Below are 27,323 nucleotides of genomic sequence, written 5' to 3' on the forward strand. Positions count from 1 at the left end.
TGCTCATCTTGCCTTGCTCTCGTTGAACTCTGTGTATTCTGACTCAAGACAGATAGGGTATGTCGAAAAACTCCAATCATATTTTCTCCCTCAACTTCAAAAATCATTTCAGAATCATCCTACATTGCTGCAGCAGTACTGTCGCTGTCTTTGCAAAGTGAACATGCAAAGAAGATCAAACACCCTTAACAAAAAAGGTAAAACAGCGATATAGGACGATTTTGAAGTTGAGGGAGAACATGAGATGGGAATTTTCCGACATACCCTAACTGTTATGAACCAGAACCAGAGTGTTTGACATTAAAAAGTATATAAATTGTATTATTTTTATGAAAATAACTGATTGTTATGTTAGATAAGACCCTTCTTCCTCAGCTGGGATCGTTTACAACCACATTTGGGATCGTTTGAAGCCGCATTTAAACTGCATTTTGGAAGTTCAAAATCGGGGCACCATATCAGTCCATTATATGGAGAAAAATGCTGAAATGTTTTCCTCAAAACACATAATTTCTTTACCATTGAAGAAAGAAAGACATGAACATCTTGGATAACAATGGGGTGAGTACATTATATGTGGATCTTTGTTTTGGAAGTGGACTTCTTCTTTAACAAAGCGGTGTAATAATCTAGTACATCATTTTTTCCATTCATATAACAATAGGATTTACACTTATACATTGATGAAACTTGACTAAGCAATATCTGTGGTGCCACGCAGCACTGGTGTGTCACTGACGTAATGAGACTGAGCCTGGGTTAATGTTCCGGCCTGTCTCTGTGTCACTGGAGTAAAGAGTGTGAGTCACACACACATACACACACTCCCACTCCCAGTCATCTGCACCGGACAAAGCAACCTTATTTTTGGCAGCGATCCAAAGTGCCGGAACTATCATGTCACTGAGCTCCAGCCATCATCTTTAAAGTCTTTCCCGATGTGGGCTCTCATTTGTCATGGCTCATCAAAATTATTATTTTTTTATGTTTTTTTTTTTTTTTGCTGGTCTTGGTTTAGACTAGTGCTTTCCGTGTTAAAATTTTCACTGGTAACACTACAAAAAAAAAAAATCATATATATATATATATATATATATATATATATATATATATATATATTATTGCAAAATAATGTTATGTGTCTGAAACAATGTCAAGTTGTCTTTATACAGAAAGTTATATTAGTATCTATTAATTACTAGTTAATTAATAATTTAATTTGCAATATGAATTTGCAATATTCACTGGGAAATTGTGCATCTATTTTTATAGGTCAGAAATATGTTTATATTTCTATTTATATCTACATATTGAATAGTGATTATGTTCTTTACAAAAAAGGTTACATTCATGCATATTAATTATTAGTTAATTAATTTAAATAATTTTCAATTATTTACTTTGTGATAACAGATGGAAAATTGTGCAGCAATTTTTATACATCAGAAGTAAATATATAGACATTTTTATATCAATATATTTTTACACAGTATAGCATTTCTCACTTATTACTAAAATTATATTGTTAACATAATTTGTCTGAAAGACACATTTTTCATCATATGTCTAGTTGTCTTTATACAAAAGTTATATTAATATATAATGATTATTAGTTAAGTAATACATTTAATTGTGCATCTATTTTTATGAGCAAGAAATATATTATCAATATATTTTTAGATTTTTGTCAGTGATTATTAGGTTCTTTACAAAAAAGGTTACATTTATGAATATTAATTATTAGTTAATTTGTTTAAATAATTTTAAATAATTTAATTTGCAATAACAGATGGGAAATTAAGCAGCAATTTTTATATATCAGAAATAATTTTGTACTTTTATTTAGGTCTATATATTTTTTATAGAAAATTGCTCAGTTATTACTTAAAATTATATTTTTAGCAACATAATTTTAAATGTATCTAAAGGAAACATTTTTCATCACGTCAAGTTGTCTTTATACAAAAACAAAACATTAATATATAATTATTAGTTAAATGTAGTTTGGGGTATGAATTTGCAATAACGACTGGGAAATTGTTCATCTATTTTTATTAGTCAGAATTTTTGTAGTATTTCTATGCATAAACATATTTCTCAGTGATCATTAGTTTACATTCATGCATATTAATTAATAGTAAATTAATTTAAATAAGTTTAAATAACTTAATTTACAATATCAATATGTAAATAAATAAATATATGTTTACTTTTATTTATATCTAAATATTTTTATATAACATATTTCAGCTTTCATTACAAAAAAGTTTTATTTAACCACATTAAATATTAGTTAATTAATTCACAAAATGAATTTCCCAAACCAACTGGGAAGTTGTGCCCCAATTTAGAAAGAAAGTTTTTTTTTTTTGTTCAGTTTAAATCTGTATATATTTAATAATTATTTTATTCCATATACTTTCAATAATTATTGAGCTTTCTTTATAAAATGTTATATTAAATGTATATTAATTATTATTTGTTTTAAATCATTAATATTTTAATTTACAGTACAAATTCACAAAAATCAGTGGGGAATTGTAAAGCTAAAATTTAACTCTATGACATCTGTAAAGTCACTTAATTTGGTAATGATTTTTAACCAAAAAGATGCTTGGATGATTATTCTCACAAATGTGAATCATATCTGCATTAAGCAGCAAAATAAATTGGTGACATTAATATACAGCACAATCAACAATAAGTCACAGCTTTTTTCTACAAGGCATAAAACATCAGTATTGGCCCGTCTGTTACAAATCACCTCTACTTTTAAACTGTACTCACTGCAAAGTGCAATAATGTGGCTGCTGTCTTCATGTACAAACTTCTTGGTCACCGCCTCCTCCATAATCTGCTTCACCTAGACATGGAAAGACACGTAATTAGGAGCGGCAAAGACCGGCAAAAAATAACGGCAAGTCAAAATTCTTAGAATCGGCTGCACAAAAGCAACTAATTAATCATGACAGCGTAACTACAAATGCTTTAATTAGCATCATTCAACTGATAAGTTTCCCTGGGAGTGCAAGGAACTGTGTAGAATGAGGCTTTGTCACATTCTTCTCTTCCAACTGTCAGAACTACCGCAAATCCCAGACTAATTAATCACAATCCTTACAGGCGGCTTTATACTGTTTGTGTAATTTGAAGAACAGCAGAAGGGTAATTGTAGCACTGAGAAGGGGCAAATTATAGGCATCTGCTGATTACGGGCATGACTTGTGTGCGCCCTGTGGTATGAGATTTGCCACAAGGCCAACAGAAAGTAAAAGTAGGACAGTTTAAAGGAATAGTTCACCCTTAGGCGACCCAAACTGTAGATAAGTATGTTTTTATCAGAAAAAATTGGAAAAATGTATGAATTATTGTCGATATTTGTGATATTTAAACAATGAAATATCGTTTTTGTGTCAATTAGGGGCGTCACAATATATCATTATTGGCGATATTTGAAAACGAATAGAACACGTATGATAATATGACATAATAATCCAGTTATTAATCCATTATGAAGCGTTAAACTCTTACGTGTTATTAGTTTCATTCATACTTGACACTGGAGGGTGCCCTCGCGCAGAAAGTCCACAAGAGAGACTCATAGGAGTAATAAAACAAATGACTTTGCATGAAATCCCTTATATGGGCAAAGGCATATCGTCATAGTTGAATAAATTGCAAAAAGAAATGTTTTCTATGATGAAACATAATGAGAATCAGAACACGATAGGGCCCTATGATTTGCGCGATGCGGAAAAAGGCGGACGGAATCCAGTCATAAAAACGGAATTTACTGAATAACGCGGAATGTCACGGAATTTGTCAAAGTTTGAATGCATTAAATCAAACAGCGATATGGACTAGTATCTGTAAATATTACACCCCAGAAATATCATTTAAATGTAAATCCTGCATGTTCTATGTGTCTCTGTTTTAATGAATGGAGCAGGTATTGTTTACTACACATACTGAAGCGTGCGTGACGCTCACTGTCATTTCAGCATCTGTTGTCTCACTAAATGAGGACATAAATACATGAACAATATCTGCTGAGAGTCATTTCATGAGCATTTGACCGTCCCATTATTTTTTAGGGTATTATCACACAACATTTCTTCCATGTTTTATCTTAAACGGGTCATCGGATGCCCATTTTCCACAAGTTGATATGATTCTTTAGGGTCTTAATGAAAAGTCTATAATACACTTTGGTTTAAAATTCTCAATGGTAGTGTAAAACAACACCCTTTTTACCTTGACAAAATCAGCTCTGCAAAAATCATCTCATTCTGGTCGAGGCTGCTTTAAATGCAAATAAGCTCTGCTCGCCCCGCCCCTCTCTTCTCTCTGTGGAGAGACGAGCCTGTTTACTTTAGCCGCGTTTCGCCCCTGAACTCGCTAACTAGCACATTATTAGGAAAGGCGATCGCAAAGATTCATAAAAAACCCTTATACTCACTTCTGCTGTAAGTGAAACTGGATCATGAATGATTCGCGCGAACATAGACGGATATACGTAGATCGGGCGACGCATTCCCTTCACAAACAAACGTAATTCACTGCATGTTCAGCAGCTCAGATGTCAGGAGTAAATGACGACCACTACGTTCATTATTACATCCAGCAACACAACACCACAATCGCTCAATCTGAGATATTCTTGTCTAACTTACATCCCTGCTCCGGCTTCGAAAAAATGGAGGTTGGACTGTTACAGCTGATCTTAGGTAAGATGCTAATTTCAATAAACTATCGTGGGAGCGGCCTCTGTGGGTGTGACGCCACAACGACAGGCATCTGAGAACAGCTCGATTTGAAAAAGGGGATATTATTTTTACAGACTAATTAAAAACCACTGCATGGATTTTTATCATTATAGGGTAGATTTGTACATACACTGCCAACACACATTAATGTTCAAATAACATGTAAAAGTGAACTTTGCATCCGATGACCCCTTTGTTTGCCAAAAAAAAGTTTTGAAATTAATGTTTTATGCCTTCATTTGATAACCAGAACATTTTAAATACACAGCAGAATTTCTGAGGGTAAAAAAAAACCTTTCATAAGGCTATTTTAAGAATAAATTTGAATAAATTAAGTATGCATTCAAATAATTAGGCATGCTAAAACACAGCATTTGATAGCAATAAAACATATCGTAAGAAAAAATAAAGCATTTCATTTTTGTTAAACCTTTATTAAATCGATGTGAAATTGTATAAGTTTCATTATTTTAATTAATTAAACATGTTCTTTGATTAATAAAATTTAATTTAACCATTAAAAAGGAGTTAAGAAAAATTCAAACGGGAAAAAACGGAATCCAGAAAAATTTGGAAAAAAATAAAACAGAATTTGGGAAAAAATAAAACCGATTTCATAGGGCCCTAAACAGTATATGGCAGGGGTGTCAGACTCAGTTCCTAGAGGGCCGCAGCCCTGCAGAGTTTTGTTCCAATCTTGCTCCAACACACATACTATGCAGTTTTCAATTAAGCCTGAAGGACTTGATTAGTTGGATCAGGTGTGTTTAATTAGGGTTGCATCTAAACTTTGACACATCAGTGTTATTCAAGCTACCTCAGGCAGGTATTTTCATATGGATAATGTATATTTATATTTCAATGCTAATCGATATATCCTTTATCATTATATAGAATACTACAAAATAAGAATCAGTTCAAAGAAGTTATTTCAAACACTCGAATGATGCTATAACGCAAGTTTGGAGTAAAGTTATGCGATTTCCATGTAAAAACCGTAAGTCGTAGAGACTTGAAACTTGAAGGGATGGTAGTACTCTCACCACCTACAGTGTCACCAAGGCTCACCCAAATCGGCCTGACGGGGGCGCTACATCAATCAAAAGTACGAAATCGCTCATAACTGCTAAACCATCAGTTGCAGGCTCAAGTGTCTTATGTCGTCGGAATCCTTGGCTCATGGTGGACAAAACGCTCAAATTCAATCGTGAGCCTGGCAAAATATTCGGAGATTTGGCATTTTTTAAACTAGTCTTTTGCGAACTAGTCCTTGGTCCTAAGATTCTCTGGAGACTGGATATCAATAATATAAAAAAAAAAAAGTTGAACTTTCGATTCACTGTTGCAAAGGGGTTATCAAAATTTTTGTAAAATACCTGTAACTCCTCAATGGAATGAGATATCTCCGAACACGTATATAACAATATAGCAGAACACGTACCTAAGAGCTCAATCTGAGGTCACTGAAAAAAAATGTGGAGTTTGGCCACTTTGTGGCGCTATTAGAGAGGGGAAAACAAACATAAAAATCGCTGTAACTGTGCAACTATTTGTCCTTTCAACATGAAAATCAGTGTGCATGGTCTTGGTCCAAAATGCCACAAGTGTCCATAAGAACATTTGCATATCTCAAAACACATGGCTGCCATTGGCCAATGAATTTTGAGCAGCTGTTAGACAAGGTTAATGGAGGCTGATTGCGACAAAACTTGGAGGGCCTGTTTGACTCACAGCCACTAGGGGGTGATATCGCTTCAAGGGTTTAAACGATTGTAAGTTGCACAGTATTTCGCACATACACGCAATATTCATATCATACGATAGAACTCCTCACACCGGACAACTTTGCCTCTAGAATAGAGCTGAAGATCTTTGCCCGAAACCACGGGCTTGCGCTCCGGCTTGCACGGTAAATGTGATGCCTTTCGATTAGTGCTAGAAAGATGTGAAAATGGATGTTGAGGAAGTGAAACGGAGGCCTGCCTCTGGCGATTACGTTTTGGCAAAATTGACAAAACTTGCAAAATTAGCCAGATCAATACTATGCATCCCGGCCAGTTGCAGCAGCAGTGAAAGGGTGTTCAGCGCTGCTGGACGCACCATCCGCGCTAAAGCCATCTACCGTGGATTAAATAAATTTCCTCTACAAAAACATGTAGCCTAATCTTGGTGAGTAAAGGTTTTTCGAATTATAACTAAATATGTTTTTAATAATCGATTTAGGTGGGTACAGCCTTGTTAAATAATATGTAATGTATTTTTCCTTACATGCTTAGTGCTCAATAAATATTGACGGGGGAAAAAGCAGAGAACAGAAAAATGAAACTAAGTGCCTGAACCCCAATAATCACTGCTTGCAGCTATATTTATTCTTTTTATTTTTTAATTTTTCAACATTTCTATAGATATCACAATATATTGTTGTCATAAATTTTTGAGGCCGCGACAATCGTGTAGTGAAAAATCTGATATCGTGACAGCCCTAGTATAAATATTGCTCAACAATGGATCCTCTGCAGTGAATGGGTGCCGTCAGAATGAGAGTTCAAACAGCTGATAAAAAAAAAAAATAAATAAATAAAAAATAAAAATCACGATAATAAGTATATAAATGACTCCAAGTATAAAACTAAGTGTCCATCAAGATGTTTTTAACTTCAAACCGCTGCTTCTGGCTAAAATAAGAGCGCTCTATCCATATTATTGCTTTCTCCAGTAAAAAAGTAAGCTCGTCTGAATCAGGTGAGAAATATGCACTGATCAAACACAGATTGTGAAAAGTAAAAACAGTATTAAAAAAAACATAGCTTTCATTCTGACGGCACCTATTTACTGCAGAGGATCAATCTACATCATGGACGATGTGAGGGTGAGTCAATTTTCAGCAAAATGTAACTTTTCGGAACGCTATGTCTTTAAAGGCTGATATTAAAGTGACAGTTCACCCAAAAATTAATTAAGGGTCAGAAAGCTCTCGGATTTCATCAAAAATATCTTAATTTGAGCTCTGAAAATGACCAAAGGTCCTACAGGTTTAGAACAACATGGGGGTGAGTAATTAATGACAGAAATTTTATTTTTGGGTAAACTATCCCCTAATGTATTTGGCCAGTGCTGTTGTCCTTGGGATGAAATGAAATGAAAAAGAAAAAATGTAAAAGTTTAAAAGCACAGCAGCCTGTTGCATTACATAACATGTCTCGAAAGACACAAACGCTTGGAATAGTGCAAATGCTTCACACAGTGATTCAAATAAACACAATGGCATTAAAACTCATTTCCAGCCAAGCTGACAGCAGTAACAATGGCGTTAATGAAGTCATCACTCAAGGATTTTTACAGCAGAAATAAGGGGAAATCAGAGCTTGTCAGTCCACACACAACATGTGGAGAGATATCGTCGCAATATGCTCAGTTAATTCACCATTTAGCGTTTGTAAATACAAAAAGCTCTTCTCGATTTAAAAGGATGTAACGAACGCCTACAAACGGTTGCAGACGCAGTCATTCACATGCACAGCCAAAAAAAAAGAAAAGTCTATGAAGCAGAATGCAGTTCAAAATCTAAGCTAATCAGACAAGCCGCAATAAAAATATGATCAAATAGTGGATGCATTTCTGCAGATGCAAAAATATTAAACAGATCATTGCAAAATGGTGTGGTGCTGCTCAATAAATATTGACGGGGGAAAAAGCAGAGAACAGGAAAATGAAACTAAGTTGTTTTGCTCTTATGGGAGCCATTTGTGACGATCCCTGCTTCATGCAGCTGTATTAATCGTCCACTGATGCAATTTAACTTCTTAGGTAGCTGCTGATGCTTTCAGTTCCTAGGCAACCAGAAGGCGGCTGACTGCAGCTTAAAGTGACAGAGACCTGGGATGTTACACAAAGAAGTCAATGGGGGAATAAAAATCTAATGCTGTGTATATTGCAATAGCTGTATGCACTGTAAATATCAAAACAGCACATTATTTGCAGGTGTGTTTCATTCAGATATTTCCTCAGTGCTTAAAATAGCTGAAAACCAAAATGAGGTCTTTTGTAGAGAGATACATCATGTGATGAATACATATTTCCGCTTCATAACATAAATGTGGAATGACCTGCAGGAGAAGCACTGTTAATCAATGGCAATCAATGTTAACTAAAAAGTCCAGGACATCTCTGTGAAGGAAGTGACTCACTTTAGAGGTAAAAATAGGTGATTTGAAAGAAGATGACGCAGGAAAGTTCTTTAAAACTTGATGAACGAGGTTAAAAATTGATTTCCTTATTAACCCAGGCCAATGAACCACCTGAGGCCAGATACCTTAAGAGTTATTACAGCTCTTCTCATCCATGCTCTTAACTAGCATGAGAAATGACGGCTTCCAGGATTAAGTTCGAAAGGCCGAATCGCCTGTGTGGACACAGTCAGTTCTGACACCACGAGACATGCTGGTACCAATTTAGGACATCTATTCTTTGCAGCAATTCATTCAAGATTTCTATTATTCATGAAGGCCGGATTTAAAACTAGCGTTCCCTGCACTGTGAGGGAAAAGATAAGAATTAATTACACTGATAGAAAAGAATGTAACAGCTTCACTGTACAGTTCCTGGAGCGAAAACGTTCGAAACTGTGAATGTGAAGTCTTATCAAATAATTACTGGAAGATACACTCAAGAACAGCTCGTATTATCTCAGTCTGCTTATTTTGAACTTAGTACAGAATTCTTAATATATTTTCTTAATACATTGGATGAATCTGTTTTGCAATATTACAAGTCTCTTGAATACTTTAATCCGATTGGTCGAGTATGAGTGTGGCAATATATTTAATCAATATAAGATGTTTTTGAATTGTTTGCTACAGAGGAAGCTTCACGCTTAGTTAGAAGCACATTAAATAATTTCAAATCGTGTTTTTATTTTGTAAGCAACAATGTAAGTGAAAAAGCTTCGCGTACATTATTCCTTAGTTAAATTAAATTGTTTTAATGAGTTTAAAGCTAGTGAATGGTCATTTGACTGAATGACAGTCCCCTCACATAAAACTTATTAATGTGTAACACCTCACAAATGATGTATTTCCAGATGATAAAGCTCTCTCTGCATGCGATAAAATATTATTGTCAAATAATAAACTAGCGCGCTTTCTCTTACAGGCGCGTTATAAATAAACCTAGCGTGCTCTGAGCGCTCAGCCCCTTAAGTATCTGTCAATGGAAATTCGATGTCAACTCGTTTTTGTTTACATTGCAACAGGCTAGGGGCATATTCAACAGTAAAAACGCACTCGGTTTAGACTGTATTTAGCCATTTGCAGAAGGCAGAATCTATTGATCGCACAAACCATTGATTAAATCACTGTCTCCCATAGCTACATTAAGTTATAGGCGGATGAGGAAGAAAACAGCCGACTCCTCCAGCGCTACAGGTGAAAGGGTTTGAATGTGAACCTATAGGAAATGTAACAACCAACCTGAACCCTCCTAAATGCAACTCGTTACACATTAATTCACTGTAAGCCTCAGCGCGTCCGAAACTTCATCATGCATGCACTAAATCGGATGCATCGTGCACGCACGTCTTAAAACTAAGACAAGAAATGAATGAATTCCACTTACTTCTCTTTTGACGTTCCATAGTAATTTCTCTTTAAATTCTTCATCTGTAGTCGAACCCATTGTCCCTGACTGTTAAACAGACATAAATCTGAACGGCTCGTTTGCCTTCCTCCCAGTATTTCTTTCCCCTTCCTTCCTTTTCATATAAACGTGTGTACCGACAGCTGAGCGTTGACGCATCTAAGCACTGCCGTAGCGCATCGTGAAGCCATCTTCGGTGCCTTTATGACGCAATCGCCGCTGGCCCCGCCCCCTTGGCATTGTTGATCAATGGGATAAATCTCTTCACTCGCCGTACGCCGTTCAAGGCAGTGACGGCGATTTATTTTTAGCTCCCCTCCACATTTGACAGCTCAGATGGAGGCGCTTGTGGTGGTTCAACTCATCAGGCATTGTCATTAGGTGTTCAACAAGACATGATGTTCATATGACCTATTGGATAAAAAAAAATACGTGATGCATGATGGTTATAGTCTCACATCCTATTATGGAAGGAACAGCTGGGTATTACCTAGAAATGGCACATGTGCAGGCAATGGGGGAAAATAACTAGCACAAATTTAAACTACTGAGGCGATACTAAATATTTCATAGCTGTTTAGGGGCTTGTGGTACAATTTATAATTTGCCTTTAGTGCTTAAAATTCATGTAGATGTAGATTACAGTGAATGGGTGCCGTCAATCCAAACAACTGATAAAAATATCACAACAATCCACAAGACATCCACACATCATCTTGTTAAATTAAATATGTTTGTAAAAAACAAATCACATCCATAATCCATAATAATGCTCCAGAGAAAAAGTCCAACCTCTGTTGTCTTCTCAAATCAAAATACTGTTTTTGCTTGTAAACAGTGCTTGATCTGTTGATATTTCTCACCTCATTCAGATTTTTTTTTTTTCATTCAGAAGACTAACATTTTAGCTGGAAGCAAAAGTTTGAAGTTAAAAACATTTTGATTAATTTACGAACGTAAAATAGAACTAGAATATTAAGGGGTTAATAACCCTTTAACTGCCACCTACATTTACTTAATATATTACAATTAAATCCTAATATAATCATTAAAGCTGCAAGCAGCATTGAAAGGGCCCTCGCACCTGGGCTCACCACCACCCGGTCACTTTACAAAAATGGCTAAAGGTGAGCAACATGCATTTAAAATGTTAAATATAGGAGGAATATGTCAAAGTCATTTATATGCCAAACCTCCTGCTACCAGCTGGTGGCGCTATGACTGTAATTGAATATTAGCATGTAGATCTCTTCAAGCCAGGACTGTTACCAAACCTGTGAAATCTATTGCAAATTGGACATGTTTAAGTTTGTGTAAAACTCATAAATTCCTGTTGCCAGCAGGTGGTGCGATGATTATAACAGAATATTGGCCTTTAAATGTGTTCAAGCCAGAAACGTGTGAAGACTGGGTAAATCAGACATTGTATGCCTGAGTTACAACAACTTACGTTTACATGGTGAAACATCGAACTTTGCAGAAACTTGTGAAAACTCAAGATCTTCGCAATTTAATATTGCAAAGGCCTTTGGAGTAGACTGACCAAATATAATGTTGATGTCATTAAATCTCTATGAGGAGTTTGTTAGAGCATAAAACATGCCACTTCCTGTTACCAGCAGGTGGCGCTATGACTATAACTGAATATGGGCATGGGCATGTGTTCAGGGCAGGACTCATCGAACGTGAATTTTGGTTCAGATCGGACATTGTATGCCTAAATTATAACAACTTCCTTTTTAAGATCTTTGCAATTTAACGTCACAACATTGGTGTTGATCCATTTAAATCTCTAGGAGGAGTTTGTTTAAACACAATGCCTGAAATGGCAAAAACAGCCATTTTTATCAGATGTACATTTTCACCACTTTTGCTGTGAGTGCAATGTTTCATGAGTTCTCGAGCATGTTTAGGCCCTCAAAAAAGTGATTAATTTTGGAGAAGAAGAAGAAACTGAGCAATTCCAGTAAGGTCCTTGCACCATCGGTTCTTGAGCCCTAATGACAAACTATATAATGCTGAAAAGGTCTAAGACTCCCAAGTATTTTACCATGTTTTTTGTTTGATTGTTACAAATTATGTAGGAACAGCAATAGATTCATTTATGACAAGAGTGCACCTCAAAACATAAACATCACAACAGGAGTTCTGACCTTCGTCACAAAAATTCACGTCCCTATCGCGTTTTAGCAATCATCATATATTATTCTTTGAAAGCTTTGAAACTTTAAATTCTTTTAGCTGGCTCCTCCCCCTTACTGGGTGGTGTCAAGTGTCATATTACAAATATAATAGCATTATAGTTTTTTATAATCCATTTTTTTTAGTTTTTGACAAAATACATATCGTCAGAAAGGTCTGAATATCAAGATTCCATATTTTGTGATAGAACTCATTGACAGAGAAATTTAAACATTTGTGACAGAAAAAATCATAAAAATGGAGTTGGATGGCACCAGGTGACTGTTTGTGGTATAGCGCCTAAACGAAATTGCATAGGAACCTTTTTTTATATCAACTTAAAATTTGGAATATAACTTTAGACGTATGACTTTAATTTTATAGCAGTTTAAAATTAAAACTTAAACTTAAATATTTATTTTACATGAAATAATAAAAATAGTACAGTAAATTTTCTTTACAGTAAATTGTATCTTCTTTTTAATGTAATTTTGTAATGATTTCACTTCTGCAATAACCTGCTGATTGTCTTCAAAAATAGACCAAGGTTAAACACGCAAACAAGCCGATTTTCTGACCCTTTCTGACCCTGCATAGACAGCAACGCAACTGACACGTTCAGGACCAAGAAATGTAGTAAGGACATTGTTAAAACAGTCCATGTGACATCAGGGGTTCAACCTTAATTTTAAGTAGCTATATGAATACTTTTGGTGCGCAAAGAAAACAAACATAACGACTTTATTCAACTATTTCTTCTCTTCTGTCAGAAATGTCAGAAACAAAAAAAACATCTTTTTCTGGTCCATACGTTGACAGTCAAAAGGGTCCAATGCTAGCTTAAAGACCTTAATTGTATGGGCAAATAAACTCAAAAAAAAAAAAAAGAAAAAACTTAAAGAAAAAATATTGTGTGAGTGAAGCAGGAAGTAACTGAAGCAGGAAACTTTCAGATCACATTAATTCATTCATTCAGCATTAAAAACATTGTTTTCACCTTACTAGACAAAAATCAAACACTACAACCTGATTTTCCCAAATACAACACCGCAAGTCCATATACATGATTTCTTTTTTTATCAAATCACAGTATTGGATGATTAATGTAGGCATAAGGCAGGATTGTAATGGAGTATATGATCCTGTACGGTTAGCAGAAACAAAGTGATGTGCTTGGCAAATTTATCTTGGCATGATTTTATCAAAACATTCTATGATTAGGTTAGTAACTACCATTTAAAAACATAGTGTTTTCCTAAAATGATGAGGTAAATAAATTAAAATATAGAAACTGATGCTAATTCGTGATCAACCTTGTTTTGTGTTATGTTCACATTAATGTTCAAGCCATATTTCCTCTAAAACACTGATTGTCAAGCCACCTACAAAAAAAAAAAAAAAAAAAAAAAGAAGAAGAAGAAAGCAGCAATCTGTTCAGGCAGCGAACTACAAAGTGGTTAAACGGTGCTGGTAGTTTAGTGTTCTCCACAGACCATGAGGCACTAGTTGGAAGGATATATATAAAATGTCTTGGAAGCCTCAATTCACAGTTCGGCTAATGTCCAAGCGGTCTGTCGTCATAAGTGCTGTATCTTTTAACGTGGATGCGCCGCACACGCTCCCTCAGCTCCACGGCCTCCTCCTCTTCACTGTGTGAGCAACAATTGTTCCGTCTGCGGGTGGCTTCCAACAGGGAGTTATCTGGGACTGGGAGAGTCTCATAAAGCAGGGCATTTAGCGTCTCCTCGTAGATCCGTGCTTCTGGAAACTCAACCTGAGCGCATTACGAGAGGTCGTTTTTCACACTGTAAACGGGCTATGAAAGTGTCTCTAGAAATACAATAAATCAGTCAAAAGTTTTTGAACAGTAAAATTTTTAATGTTTTTTAAAGAAGTCTCTTCTGCTCACCAAGCCTGCATTTATTTAATTCAAAGCACAGTATTTGTATTTTTTAAAATAACTGTTTTCTATTTTAATATATTTGAAAATGTAATTTATTCCTGTGATTTCAAAGCTGATTTTTTAACACCATTACTCCAGTCACACGACCCTTCAGAATACATTGTAATATTCTGATTTGCTGCTCAAAAAGCAATTATTATTATTATTATTATGTTGAAATTTGAAGTTTGTTTGATGAATAAAAAGTTCAGAACAACAGCATTTATATTCAATGTTAAACTGAAATGTCTTTATTATAACTTTTAATCAATGTCAAGCATCTTTACTAAATAAAAGTATTAATTTCTATAATTTCTTTCCCCCAAAAAATTAATTACACTCCCTCCAAGCTTTTGAATGGTATAGTGTATAATGTTACAAAACCTTTTTATTTTAGATAAATGCTGATCTTTGGATCTTTCTTTTCATCAAAGAATTCCGAAAAAAGTACCCAACTGTTTTAAATATTGATAATAATAATAATAATAATAATTTCTTCAGCAGCAAATTAGCATGATTTCTGAAGGATCATGTGGCACTGAAGACTGGAGTAATGATGCTGAAAATTCAGCTTTGAAATCACAGGAATAAATAACATTTTCAAATATGTTCACTTAGAAAACCACGCAAAAATAGCAAACATATTTCACAATATTACTGCTTTTGCTGTATTTTGGATCAAATAAATCCAGGCTTGGTGAGCAGAAGAGACTTCTTTGAAAAACATTAAAAATCTTGTGACTGGTAGTGTACCTTTTCAAACAGGACTTACCTTTGTCTGCTTCTTCTCAGTAGCATAAACGATGGACGTGCAGCAGACTTCTGCTAGCTTACGGCTCTGTCCGTAAAAGGACCAACAGCAGATTTCATCTCCGATGACATCTTTAATAAAGAGCACACGACTGCTGAAGCTCAGAGACAGCTTCTCAAACAACTCGATATTCTTGAGTAGGTTGTCATCCGAGTTGCTTTATAGGAAGATAAACAGCAGTCAAAAAGAAAGTAAGTATTAACACTAGAAGCCAAATGAATGTCTCAAAAGGTAAATCATGCTGAATGTCAAAGCAGTCGTGTTTACCTTGTATAGGAATATTTGTTGTTACCTCGGTTGTAAAGCAGTTTCACAACAGGCTGTGGAAAAATAATAATGCAAAAAGACATTCAGAGTTGCAAATGTGAACATAAAACAAACTCCAAAAGACAAAAGGGAATATTCGCACTCCAGTAAAAGTCTCACCCTTACGCAGCCTTGAATCAGTCTCTCCTCCTCTTTAGGAGATGTTATGACAGGGATAACACACAAAGCTTTTTCTTCATTATCCTACCAACAAACAAACAAAAAAATAGACAAACAAATTGAAGAGATAGCTCACCCAAAAATGAAATTTTTGTCATTGATTACTCATTCTCATGGTGTTCCAAACTTGTAAGACCTATGTTCATCATCAAATCCGAAAGCTTTTCCTGCATAGACAGCAATGCAACTGACACGTTCAAGGCTCAGAAAGGCAGTAAGGACATCATTAAAAAAGTCCATGTGACATCAGTGGTTCAACCTTAATTTTATGAAGCTATGAGAACACTTTTTACAAAACAAACCAAGAAAAAACAAACATTTTTTTTGCATGTGTCAGTCTCCGCCACACATTTATGAGAGTATCACAACGCATGCTTTTGGTGCTGCTGACGCAGGAGCCTGCGTTCTGGCATTCTGCAGGGTCAGAAAGCTATCGGATTTCATCAAAAATATCTTAATTTGTGTTTTGAAGATGAACGAAGGTCTTACATGTTTGGAACAACAGATTTTTCATTTTTGCGTGAACTATCCCTTAAAAAAAATGGATTTCACAAAGCCTGTCAAGAAATACCTGCGTCATATTTTACGTTTTGACATAAATTGTGTTTGAATTTAGAACCATTTAGTTAGTTTGTAGTTTATAATAGTTTTCATTATTCTTTTACATACGCTACATTTCAAAGGTCTGAGATTGTTTTCTAGAAAAATTAATACTTGTATTATGCAAACTTATGCCAGCAGGTTTGTTAAATTATTCAAAAGTGACAGTAAAGACTTTAATAATGTTACAAAAGATATATAATTTAAATCAATGTAATTTTTAAACTTTCTATTTACCAAAGAAACTTATTCATCAAAGAAATCCGAAAAAAAAAAACGCATTGCAATTTCCACAAAAATCAGCGCAAAAAAACAGCACAACTGTTTTAGAGTAAGGGTCATAAGGGGCATTTTTTTTAATTGATTTATACATTTTACATTTACATATGAAGCTGAATAAATAATATAAGATGAATAAATAAGCTTTCCACTGATTTATGGTTTGTTAGGATAGGACAATATTTGGCCAAGATACTACTATTTAAAATTCTGAAAAAAAAGAAATTAAAAAAAAAAATTAAAATATTGATAAAATCGCCTTTAAAGTTGTCCAAATGAAGTTATTAGCAGTACATATTACTAATCAAAATTTAAGTTTTGGTATATTTATGGTAGGAAATTTACAAAATATCTTCATGGAACATGATCTTTACTTAATATCCTAATGATTTTTGGCATAAAAGAAAAATCGATAATTTTGACCCATACAATGTATTTTTGGCTGTTGCTACAAATATACCCCTACTGTAGTTCAGGATGATTTCAAAATCCAGACATTTCAGAAACAGGAGAAGAAATATTCTGATGATTACCGTGTACAGAATTTTCCAAACTCAACAGAACGAAGTTTTAAACGAACATAAACCAATCAGAGAAAGCGGTGGCTGGTTGTGTTTATTTGCAGTCCATTTCTGTTTTTGCATCACGATTCTTTATTTGTTTGTGTTGTGAGGATACTGACACCCTGTGGTGAAACAATATCACGTAAACATACGTGATATTGTTTCACCACAAGGTGTCAGTGCTCTAAACTAGTAATCATGACGGTGCAGTGTGTGTGTGAGATCTGATGCATAAGATCAGAATGAACCTTTATTTATCTGTATTAAATGTTAGTCACTGTTCTGTGTCATTTTTTCATTCACATTTCACTGTATGCAATGTCAAAATATGAATATTCAAAGTAGCCGCACTGTCAACGCATTAGTTTAAAATTAATTAAAATGTTTAACATAGTTAAATTTCTTCAAGGCCGTTACCGCACATTCATTCAACCATTTTAAACACTGGAATAAGAGCACCAACGCACACAAGCAATACTGCTCATGTGAGAATTAGCCAATTATTTTACAAGAAATAAAACCAAAAAATTGCAATTGTATTTTAACCACAAATTAACCCGGGTTTTGCTAAACTAACCACAGTTTAAACATGGTATTTGGTTATACAAATGGTAATCCACAAAAAAAGCTTGGGACGTCCAAAGTTCGAATCCCAACTCGATGACCTTTCCCAATCCCGCCCCTCCTATCTCTCTCCCACTTCACTTCCTGTCAGCTCTGCTCTGTCTCTATCATAATAAAAGGTGAAAATGCCAAAAACAAACCTTAAAAAAAAAAATAATAATAAAACTTAAAAAAAATTAAATAATATATCTTTTAAAACATCAAGAATAATAGAATCTTATTTGCATTACATGTGGGGGAAATGTACTCACCCCCGTCATCCAAGATGTTTACGTCTTTCTGTCTTCAGTCGTGAAGAAATGATGTATTTTGAGGAAAGCATTTAAGGATTTTTCTCCATATAATGGACTTCACTGGTGCCCCAAATTTGAACTTCCAAAATGCAGTTTAAATGCAGCTTCAAAGAGCTCTTCAGCGATCCCAGCTGAGGAATAAGGGCTTTATCTAGCGAAACGTTCAGTCATTTTTTCGGAAAATAAAAATTTGTATACTTTTTAAGCACAAAAGCTTGTGTAGCACAGGCTCTGGGATGCGCGTTCACAACGCTATGAATTAGTGATGTGTCGTTCTTGAACAAATCTTTACGAGTCGTCTCGGGAAGTGATTCGTTCAGTCACGCATGCGCAACATCCCATTAGGTTCTGTACTGGAATTAGTTCACCTGTTTTGAGTCTTCGGGTTTTTCGAGTCGTTCGTTCATCTAATGGGGCTGTCACGTGATGAACAAACGACTCAAACCCGAATTAGATATTTTAACATTTTAATTACATTTTGCTAAAATGAACAAAATGACTCGAAAAAAGATTGTTCATTTTGCTGAACGAGACTCAAAGGTCCGAGTCGGTAAAATGATCCAAACTTCCCATCACTACTACGAATCACATCTAAGTTCATCGTCTGTGTAGAGTATGGTGGAAAAACTCCATCTTAATTTCTCCTACAACTTCAGAATCGTCCAACATCGTGGTAACTTTTTGTTTGTAAACAGTGTTTGACTTACTTGCACTTTCTTAGTCTTTGCATGTTCGCTTTGTAAACACTGGGTCTGTAGTTCCACCTACGTTCTGCACGACCTTTTGATGTGTTTCAACAGTATGTAGCGTTGAGAAAAATCCTGAAATGCTTTTCTCCATAATTTCCACAATTTCTTTATAACTGAAGACAGAAAGACATGAACATCTTGGATGACAAGGGGGTGAGTAAATTATTTGTCAATTGTTGTTCTGGAAGTGGACTTCTCTTTTAATAATACCACAATTTTAAATATTTAATTTTTTTCTTTTATTTAACTTCGCCTTGGAATGAAATATAACCTGGATATTTTTTGACAGGTTTCATGAGATTCACGCAAAAACAAGAAATTCATAATCAGGTCAGTGTAATAATCATTGAGAGTCTCAACCAACCTGCAGAGCTCTCTGGCACAAGTCCATCAACCCCTGGATCTGGTAATACTTGGCTTCTGCTAGGAGCTCCATGATACCCTGTCTGCTTTTGGGCAAGGTCACAAATCCATCACGGAGATAGCTCAGAATTGCACCAAAGTGTTTCCCACAGCGATCTATTAGAATCCACCCTTTAAAAAGAACAGAATTCACACTAACAACATCAGCACTGCGGCTATAGTGGTTACATCGTATCTCGGCACTTTCTAAATAACTCACCTTCCTTATCAGTGAGCACTTCCATCTTGCCACTGAACATGGTTCTCAGGAGGGTGTCCTGTCGGGTGAGCACTTGCAGTGTGGAATAGTAAAGATTTCCGCCAACGTTGAGCTGCACATACTTGTTGCCGGTGACACCGCGGTAAGTGCAGGTGCTAGTCTTGGGGCAGGCCACTGAAGAGACTGACACAACAGGCCCGGTTTGTGGTTGAAGCTGGTGCAGGCAGCTCTCTCCTGACATGTCCCGCTGTAGGTAGATAACCACCCTGCACACGATGGGTCTGATTTCCCCCGCCGTGGTGAATGCTGCTGGGCAGGCTGCTAGTGACACAAAACCTACATGCTACCTCACACAAAATAAGAAAAAAAAATAATATATATATACACACATATATATACATATATATAAGTTATAGTAAAAAAAAAAACATACTACCATGATAACAGCAAATATGACCTTGTACTATAAAGACTGAAAGACCATCTAAAGCGACAAATATGTAATTTACATCGCGTATATCCTGTCTATTAATACATTAAGCTATTTTGTTGTTGCATTACTACTAAACTTGAAGTCGCTACTTGTGTTTACAAACTGGCAACGCTTTCAAACAAACGTGTCTGGTCCGCTCATATAACGACATAAAAAGCACTATTTCTGGACTTTACTTAAGTTTAAAGCTAAGCTAGAAATAATTTAGTTAGTTTAAGTCAAAATGGTTATAAGTTAACGAAAGTTCGTCGTCATGGGAAAACTTTTCCAAGCTAGGAAACTCACCCACTCTGCTGTAGTGACTCGTGGGCGTTTAACTGAACCCGAAGACTCGATCAGTTCGACAGTTTTACTTCTACCATATCTGATAAAAACAAATCAAACAGGTATATCTGAAGATATAGAAGGAAAAACACTTTTCTTCTGCCTTCTATGATTATAGGACAGAGTTGATCGTTCTTCTTCTTTGAAAAAACAACAGCAACAGGTTAAACCGTGATAAGGATCGACTGCCACCCATTGGCTAATGCAGGGATTGTCAACCGAGCCAAACCATATTAAAATACTTTACTTTGTACAATATCTTTCATAAATAAAATCAACAAACAATATGATGTTATACTGAGTTTCTCAGTTAACTAGCCTACTTTATATCATTTTCATGTCCTCAAAACATATTTATTAATGATCTATAACAGGCTTTTTAACCATTACAGACCCAGACTCTGTCAAACCACTTTATTATATTATATTATATTATATTATATTATATTATATTATATTATATTATATTATATTATGATATATTATGATATATTATATTATATTATATTATATTATGATATGTTATATTATATTATATTATGTTATATTATATTGTTATTTTATATTATATTATATTATATTATGTTATAATATATTATATTATATTATGTTGTATTATATTGTTATTTTATATTATATTATATTATGATATATTATATTATATTATATTATGATATATTATATTGTTATGTTATATTATATTATATTATATTATATTATATTATATTATATTATATTATATTATAACTAAAAACATTATCTAACACTGTTACGTGATATTTGTACATTTTATCTATTTATTTATTTATTAATGTTACATACACTACCAGTCAAAAGTTTTTGAACAGTTTTTTATTTTTAAGATTTTTAATGTTTTTAAAGAAGTGTCTTCTGCTCACCAAGCCTGCATTTATTTGATCCAAAGTACAGCAAAAACTGCAAAATTTTGAAATATTTTTACTAATTAAAAGAACTTTCTTTTTTAATATATTTTAAAATGTAATTTATTTCTGTGATTTCAAAGCTGAATTTTTAGCATCATTACTCCAGTCACATGATCCTTCAGAAATCATTTTAATATTCTGATTTGCTCAAGAAACAAACATTTATTATTATTATTATTATTATTATGTTGTTGAAAACAGCTAAGGTAGATTTTTTTTTTTTTTTGATGAATAGAAAGTTCAGAAGAACAGCATTTATCTGAAATAAAAATCTTTTGTAACATTATAAGTGTCTTTATCATCCCTTTTGATCGATTTAAAGCATCCTGGTAAAAAAAAAAAAAAAAAAAAAAAAAGTATTAATTTCTATAATTTTATGAAGAAAAAAAATGTATATACTGACTCCAAGCTTTTGAATGGTATTGTGTATAATATTACAAAAGCTTTTTATTTCAGATAAATGCTGATCTTTGGATCTTTCTATTCATCAAAGAATCCTGAAAAAAGTACTTAGCTGTTTTAAATATTCATAATAATAATAATAATAATAAATGTTTTTGGATCAGCAAATCAGCATTAGAATGTTTCTGTAGGATCATGTGACACTGAAGACTAAAGAAATGACCCCTAAAATTTAGCGCTGATCACAAGAATAAATTATTTATTTATTTATTTATTTATTTATTTTTATTTTTTTTTAATAGAAATTCAATCATTTTTTTAATGAATGTATTCCAAGACAAGCTTGATATTTCACAATAGTAATTAAATTTAACAAGTATAAAGTACTTTTATTTTGAAATGTATACTCATATAACAGTGAATGTTCTAGATTTGTCGATATACATTATGTATATCTCCATAAGATGCCATCTTTTGTCATTATTTTATCTGTTAGCCATTATACACGATCTACTTTTATTACTAAAACAATCACTGCATTTAATCATGATTTTTGTGGTAAAATATTGAGAACTTTTTTTTTTTTAAATATTGGGAACTTTTAACAGCTTTTGCCGGTGACAGTGACGACATTCCAAGACCCGCCTTCGCGTTGCAGTTCATAGGTCCGATTGGCTCTCTCTGCCTGCCAATCACAATAGACTTAACCAATCAAAATCGTTTGTCCTTTCCACTCGCGCTCGGTGTACTAGCTGCATCATATTCAAGATGTCGGCGGTGTCTGTGTATCCCATGTGTGTCCGGGCAAGCCGGGGCCTCCTCAGACTGAGACAGGGTGTTAGCGGCTCCACAGCCCCTGTGGTGCTGGATGTTGTCAGGGCTCTCTCCGCTGACACATCTAGTAACGGTGCCACAGGAGGACTGGCCCAGGCAATACTGCAAGAAAGACTTGAGCAGCAGCAGAAAAGCCAGGTGAGCGCTGTGACCGCCTGACATTCCTACATAACAGGGTATTAGACAGACAGTTATAGCCTTATGAAAGAAATACTTACATTCTTATGTGTTAGTACTCAGGCGTTGAGTATGATCATGAATAAAAGAGCGCGAATTGTTAAACGGTTAGGTTTGGTTAGTAACGGTTGACAGGTGGTGGTTTGAATGAAGTCAGACAAGCAGACAGTTATGTATGACAGCAATAACATTGATTACTTTTTTATTTGATAAGTGGAAATCAGTGCATGATATAACGCTTTTATTAAATGTGAAACATTAGAAATAGTTAAAAAGCACTGAGCTGGATTACAAATGCTAATTATGAGAATTTTCTGTAACGTCTGCTTATCTGTTACTTTTAAAACATAATTTTATTGACACTATTCAAAATAATTTTTAAATTTATACATGGGTTTTATGTTTTGTATCGTGTTTGATACACCAGGCTTTTATGGTTGTCATTTTTTTAATTTAGAGGCCTTTAAAAATTTATTTTTTAAGTATGATATAGTATGCTTTATAGTGTTAAACTTAGTTTGTTCATAATGCAACATTACAACTGAATGTGGTTTTGAATTCATTTAAATGACTTTCACATTGGAGCTGTATCGTGCAAGGTCAGGAGCCCTCTTTTGACTGTTGAATGCAGATAAGGGCTGAAGGCTGATCGTCTGTCAAAGGACAATAGGTCTCACTGAGTGACAGCTCCTCAGACATTCAAAAATAGTGGAATTGGTGCATGTAAAAAAAAAAATTTGTCAAAGAAATCTATAATCAAACTGGCTGCCGTGTAACATTACTGGTTCAGGATTTGGGATTCTTGTTGAGAAATTGTTTAAAAACTCATGGTTTGTCAGGTAATGCTGTAATAAAATGGGATGCTTTTGACACATCGTTCACAGGGCCAGCCTCCTCCAGAGGGTGATGACTCTGGTCACAAGAAAAATGAACAGGGTGAGGACAAGAAACAGAAGGAGAACACAGCATATGCTAAGAAGATGGTCCTTCGGTTAGCAGGAATTATGGGACTTGGAAGCACCGTCGGCATAGTGTACATATTCGGTGAGTTTGTCTCTTGCTTTCTTACGTTAAAGGTGGGCACCAATGGACTGGAATAAGTTGGAATGGAATTCTCGGAATGGAATAAGTTTGAAAAAAAATTTTTTGAACATCGTTGGATTATTCAAAACTTTTGTGACTGGCGTTGTTTTTTTTTTTGAATTATTCTCTGGATTATGCCGGATTATCATGAGGATTTTTTTTTGGTGTCACTGGTGTTTTGTGATTTTAAAAAAACTCCTATTCTGGTAATTCTTGTTTATTTATTTTTTTGGTTTTATTATTATTATCTGTTTGTATTGGAGGATAAATTCTGGTAATGTTAAATATTTATTTTAACTTGCATGTTTACTGAAAATGTACTAAATTTAATCCTTTTATGTGTTTAATTTAGTTTTAGTTATTTATGTGTTTTACTAATTATCTACCATTTTACATGTTTTTGCATGCAGGTTTGAATTTATTTTACTTAAAATATATATATATATATATAAAATATATAAATATATAAAATATATAAAATAATGCGTTGTCTTCATTTGCATAAAAATGAATTGATAAGTGAAAATCAGTTAATTATAAAAATATGTGTAAAATATCAGAAATTTGATTGTGTTTCTGAGTATATTTTTTATTTGATATTTTCAAATAAAGACTAATGTGTGTCAAAAAAGCTAAGATAAGCTTGTAATATTTATTAATTGTTTTTGTTAATATTTGTAATTTTTTGTTGTTGTTGTTTAAATTCAGTGTGAACGCATGATTAAAATTATATTTTATATATATACACACATACTGAATTTAAACAATTTTTTTTAATTTAACAAAAAAAAAAAAAAATATATATATATATATATATATATATATATATATATCTATATCTATCTATATCTATGTGTATATATATATATATATATATATATACACACACACACATACTGAATTTAATTTTTTTTAATTTAACAAAAAAAAAATATATATATATATAAAATAAGTTTTTTATTGCTTAAATGCAGTGTGAAATTAAAATTCTGAATATTTCTGTCCTCTAGGTAGCAATTCTGTGGATGAACAAGGAAATAAGGTAAGCATGAACTTTCACAAAAATCAGGTTTTAAGACTTAATAGTTGTGGCAATGAATCGTTAAAAAGTAGCTTGTGATGTTTTGAAATCACCCATACGTCTTTTATACAATTTCTAATGAGCTATGAATTTCACCACCGTCTCAAGAAAGAAAAAAGTTAATATCACATTAGTTGAATAGATTTAGTTAGCAGTCTAAAAGTGTTTAATGGTGCTAGTTAATGTCATAACACTTCCTAGCTCACCAGCTCTTTTCCCTTTATTTTTTTCCAATATGATAATGGTAATTTTAACAAGCTCTAGGAGGCATTTCCCATGGCACACTTTCTCACCTGCACCCCCCCACCAGTCTCTTTCTATTGATACTACAATAGCTTTTTGGCTGGCAGACAGTTCAATCAGGTATTGGCGTGAAGATTTTCACTCTGTAGGGCACACTTCTCAAAGTGCTGTGAATTTCCTTTCTTCAGTGAGCAGATTTCTAGCACCTCTCGAGGTGGCCCACTTCAAACGACTCGCTTTACAAAGGCAGTCTCACAGGAGACAGGAGTGAAATGTGCTTTGATTGTAGGTGTTGCATTTTGTACCTCTGTTTCCTATGCGAGAGACCTGTGCTACTGTAGTTGTAGCATGACCATGATGTTGTGACAAAAACCAATGTTTATGTATTCTCAACGTCATAGTGAATTATTACTATGTGATTTATCACAATGTTTTTAACCAAAAATGAAAATTCTGTCCTTATTTACTCCTTTTCCGTTCCAAACTAGGGTGTTAAAGACCTTAGAGCTTGTAAATGAGCATTTAAGCTTGTTTGTCTTACAAAAGATCGAATTAGCATAGTTTTGTGATCTTTCTGGAAGCCACCCACCTTTAAAGAGGCACACTTCACATGTAAATGCCAAGTGCACCTAGTCTGGAGGCATGTGCCAAAGGTGTGAATCCAGGAAGGTGGTCACTTTAAAGAGCGCACCTCCACCTTTGTTAGACATCCTGTTTTGTTACCTCCTCAAGTTAGAGCTCACTTGTAAGGGCACACTTCACAGGTCAGTGTGATCTCACGGGAGTTCAGAGGGCCGTTGGTGCCTGATCGCACACCTCATCCGTTATATTGGTTGGGTTTTACTGTTCTCAGTCCTTGTGATCTTCTTGTGAGCATGAGACCTTCATCCTGTTCCCGTACTGTAAATTTTTCTCTGTCTCAGAGACTGGCTTTATGAGCAGTCTCACACTTTTTTTTTTGTCTTCCTGTAAATTACTAAAGGGACAATGTGAAAAAACTTTATAGCAGAAACAACTGTATATTTATATACACTGCTGTTTAAAGGTTTGGGGTCAGGAAGTCTCTTATGTGCACCAGGGCTGCATTTATTTGATGAACAATACAGTAAAATAGCTATTTTGTGAAATATTGTTACAATTTAAACAACTGTTTTCTATTTTTATGTATTGTAAAGTGCAATTTTTTCCTGTGATGGTGAAGCTGAATTTTCAGCCGATTTTTCAGGATTCTTTGATGAATAGAAAATTCAAAAGAACACAATTTATTTAAAATATAAATCTTTAAAAAAAATAATTTCCCCAAACTGGGGTGAGTAACTATGTGTTTATATAATTATGCTTCAGTGTTTTTATTTATTTATTTATTTATTTAACAGAAGTATTTCTGTTAGCTTTAAAAACTAATTACAAAACAAATTATTTTCACAAAATGGACTGTAATATATATATTTTTTTGATAGACAAATTATGAATAACATTACAGTAACCTAAATGCAGTGCTGGGATTATTTGCTAAAATTTTAAATAAGATTTAATTAGTTAATGCCATTTCATCAGATTTATAAGGTAAATAATTTCTAAACCTATGCAAACACATGAGAATAAACCAATATCTTTCTCAATATGCTAACTAATCGCGATTTCATAATAAAAGTTTAAACCCTCAGAGTTTTGATGTTCACATATTTAAGAAATTACAGTGGGTGTAGCATTTCCATCATAAAGAAATGGACAAATATTAAAGATTAAGTAGACATTTGAATTAAGTGTTGTTTAGTCAATAATAAACAAGGATTAGATTGCGCAGTACAGAAATTGAGTGGTGTGCGTACATTACACGCGTACTATTCTAATGACGAAATTTGTGTTGCACGCTGTACGTGCTAGTATACGCATAAATATGTATTTGAAGTCATTTTAAAGGCTGTTGTTTGCTTAGGTCTGTTTTTATTACTACGAACAAAAAATATAATTATCCGATTACTCGATTAATCGTCTGAATACTCTTGCTTTTGATACTCTATTTGAATTCATTATTATTGCCTCATTGCTGTTATGGGTTTGAAGTAATTGTAAAGGCTGTTGTTCGTTATATCTGTTTTTATTACTACAAACAAAAATATAATTATGTAATTACTCAATTAATCGTCTGAATACTCTTGCTTTTGATGCTTTATTTGAACGAATTATTA

The 27,323-nt window shown here is 33.9% G+C and overlaps 3 protein-coding genes across 9 annotated transcripts in view; 1 reads left to right on the forward strand and 2 right to left on the reverse strand.

Moving 5' to 3' along the window:
• The window catches only part of sgsm2 (small G protein signaling modulator 2), a 76,385-nt gene extending 65,771 nt beyond the window's left edge, over positions 1-10,614 (reverse strand). For all 6 annotated transcript variants that reach the window (XM_051129308.1, XM_051129307.1, XM_051129305.1 and 3 more), the window contains exons 1-2: positions 10,380-10,614; positions 2,788-2,863 (exon numbers count right to left, since the gene is read on the reverse strand). In XM_051129308.1, the coding sequence (XP_050985265.1) occupies positions 2,788-2,863; positions 10,380-10,439 (136 nt within the window). In that variant the 5' untranslated portion in view covers positions 10,440-10,614. The remainder of the gene's footprint in view (positions 1-2,787; positions 2,864-10,379) is intronic.
• Positions 10,615-13,535: 2,921 nt separating this feature from the next.
• On the reverse strand, positions 13,536-20,532 carry tnfaip1 (tumor necrosis factor, alpha-induced protein 1 (endothelial)). Of its 2 annotated transcripts, none has more exons than XM_051130290.1 (7): positions 20,329-20,532; positions 19,551-19,893; positions 19,293-19,462; positions 15,761-15,844; positions 15,602-15,654; positions 15,296-15,491; positions 13,536-14,355 (listed from the first exon to the last, which is right to left on the reverse strand). In XM_051130290.1, the coding sequence occupies exons 2-7, from the start codon at positions 19,789-19,791 to the stop codon at positions 14,137-14,139; spliced, it is 963 nt and encodes a 320-aa protein (XP_050986247.1). In that variant the 5' UTR covers positions 19,792-19,893; positions 20,329-20,532; the 3' UTR covers positions 13,536-14,136. The 2 variants fall into 2 exon arrangements, with proteins under 2 accessions (XP_050986247.1, XP_050986248.1); XM_051130291.1 differs by having other exon boundaries at positions 19,551-19,897.
• Positions 20,533-22,429: 1,897 nt separating this feature from the next.
• Positions 22,430-27,323, forward strand: part of timm50 (translocase of inner mitochondrial membrane 50 homolog (S. cerevisiae)) — a 41,027-nt gene continuing 36,133 nt past the window's right edge. Inside the window, exons 1-3 of the mRNA XM_051129701.1 lie at positions 22,430-22,685; positions 23,609-23,768; positions 24,818-24,849. Of these exons, the coding sequence (XP_050985658.1) occupies positions 22,482-22,685; positions 23,609-23,768; positions 24,818-24,849 (396 nt within the window). The 5' untranslated portion in view covers positions 22,430-22,481. The remainder of the gene's footprint in view (positions 22,686-23,608; positions 23,769-24,817; positions 24,850-27,323) is intronic.

The sequence above is a fragment of the Labeo rohita genome, chromosome 15, assembly GCF_022985175.1.
Source record: "Labeo rohita strain BAU-BD-2019 chromosome 15, IGBB_LRoh.1.0, whole genome shotgun sequence".
NCBI lineage: Eukaryota > Metazoa > Chordata > Actinopteri > Cypriniformes > Cyprinidae > Labeo > Labeo rohita.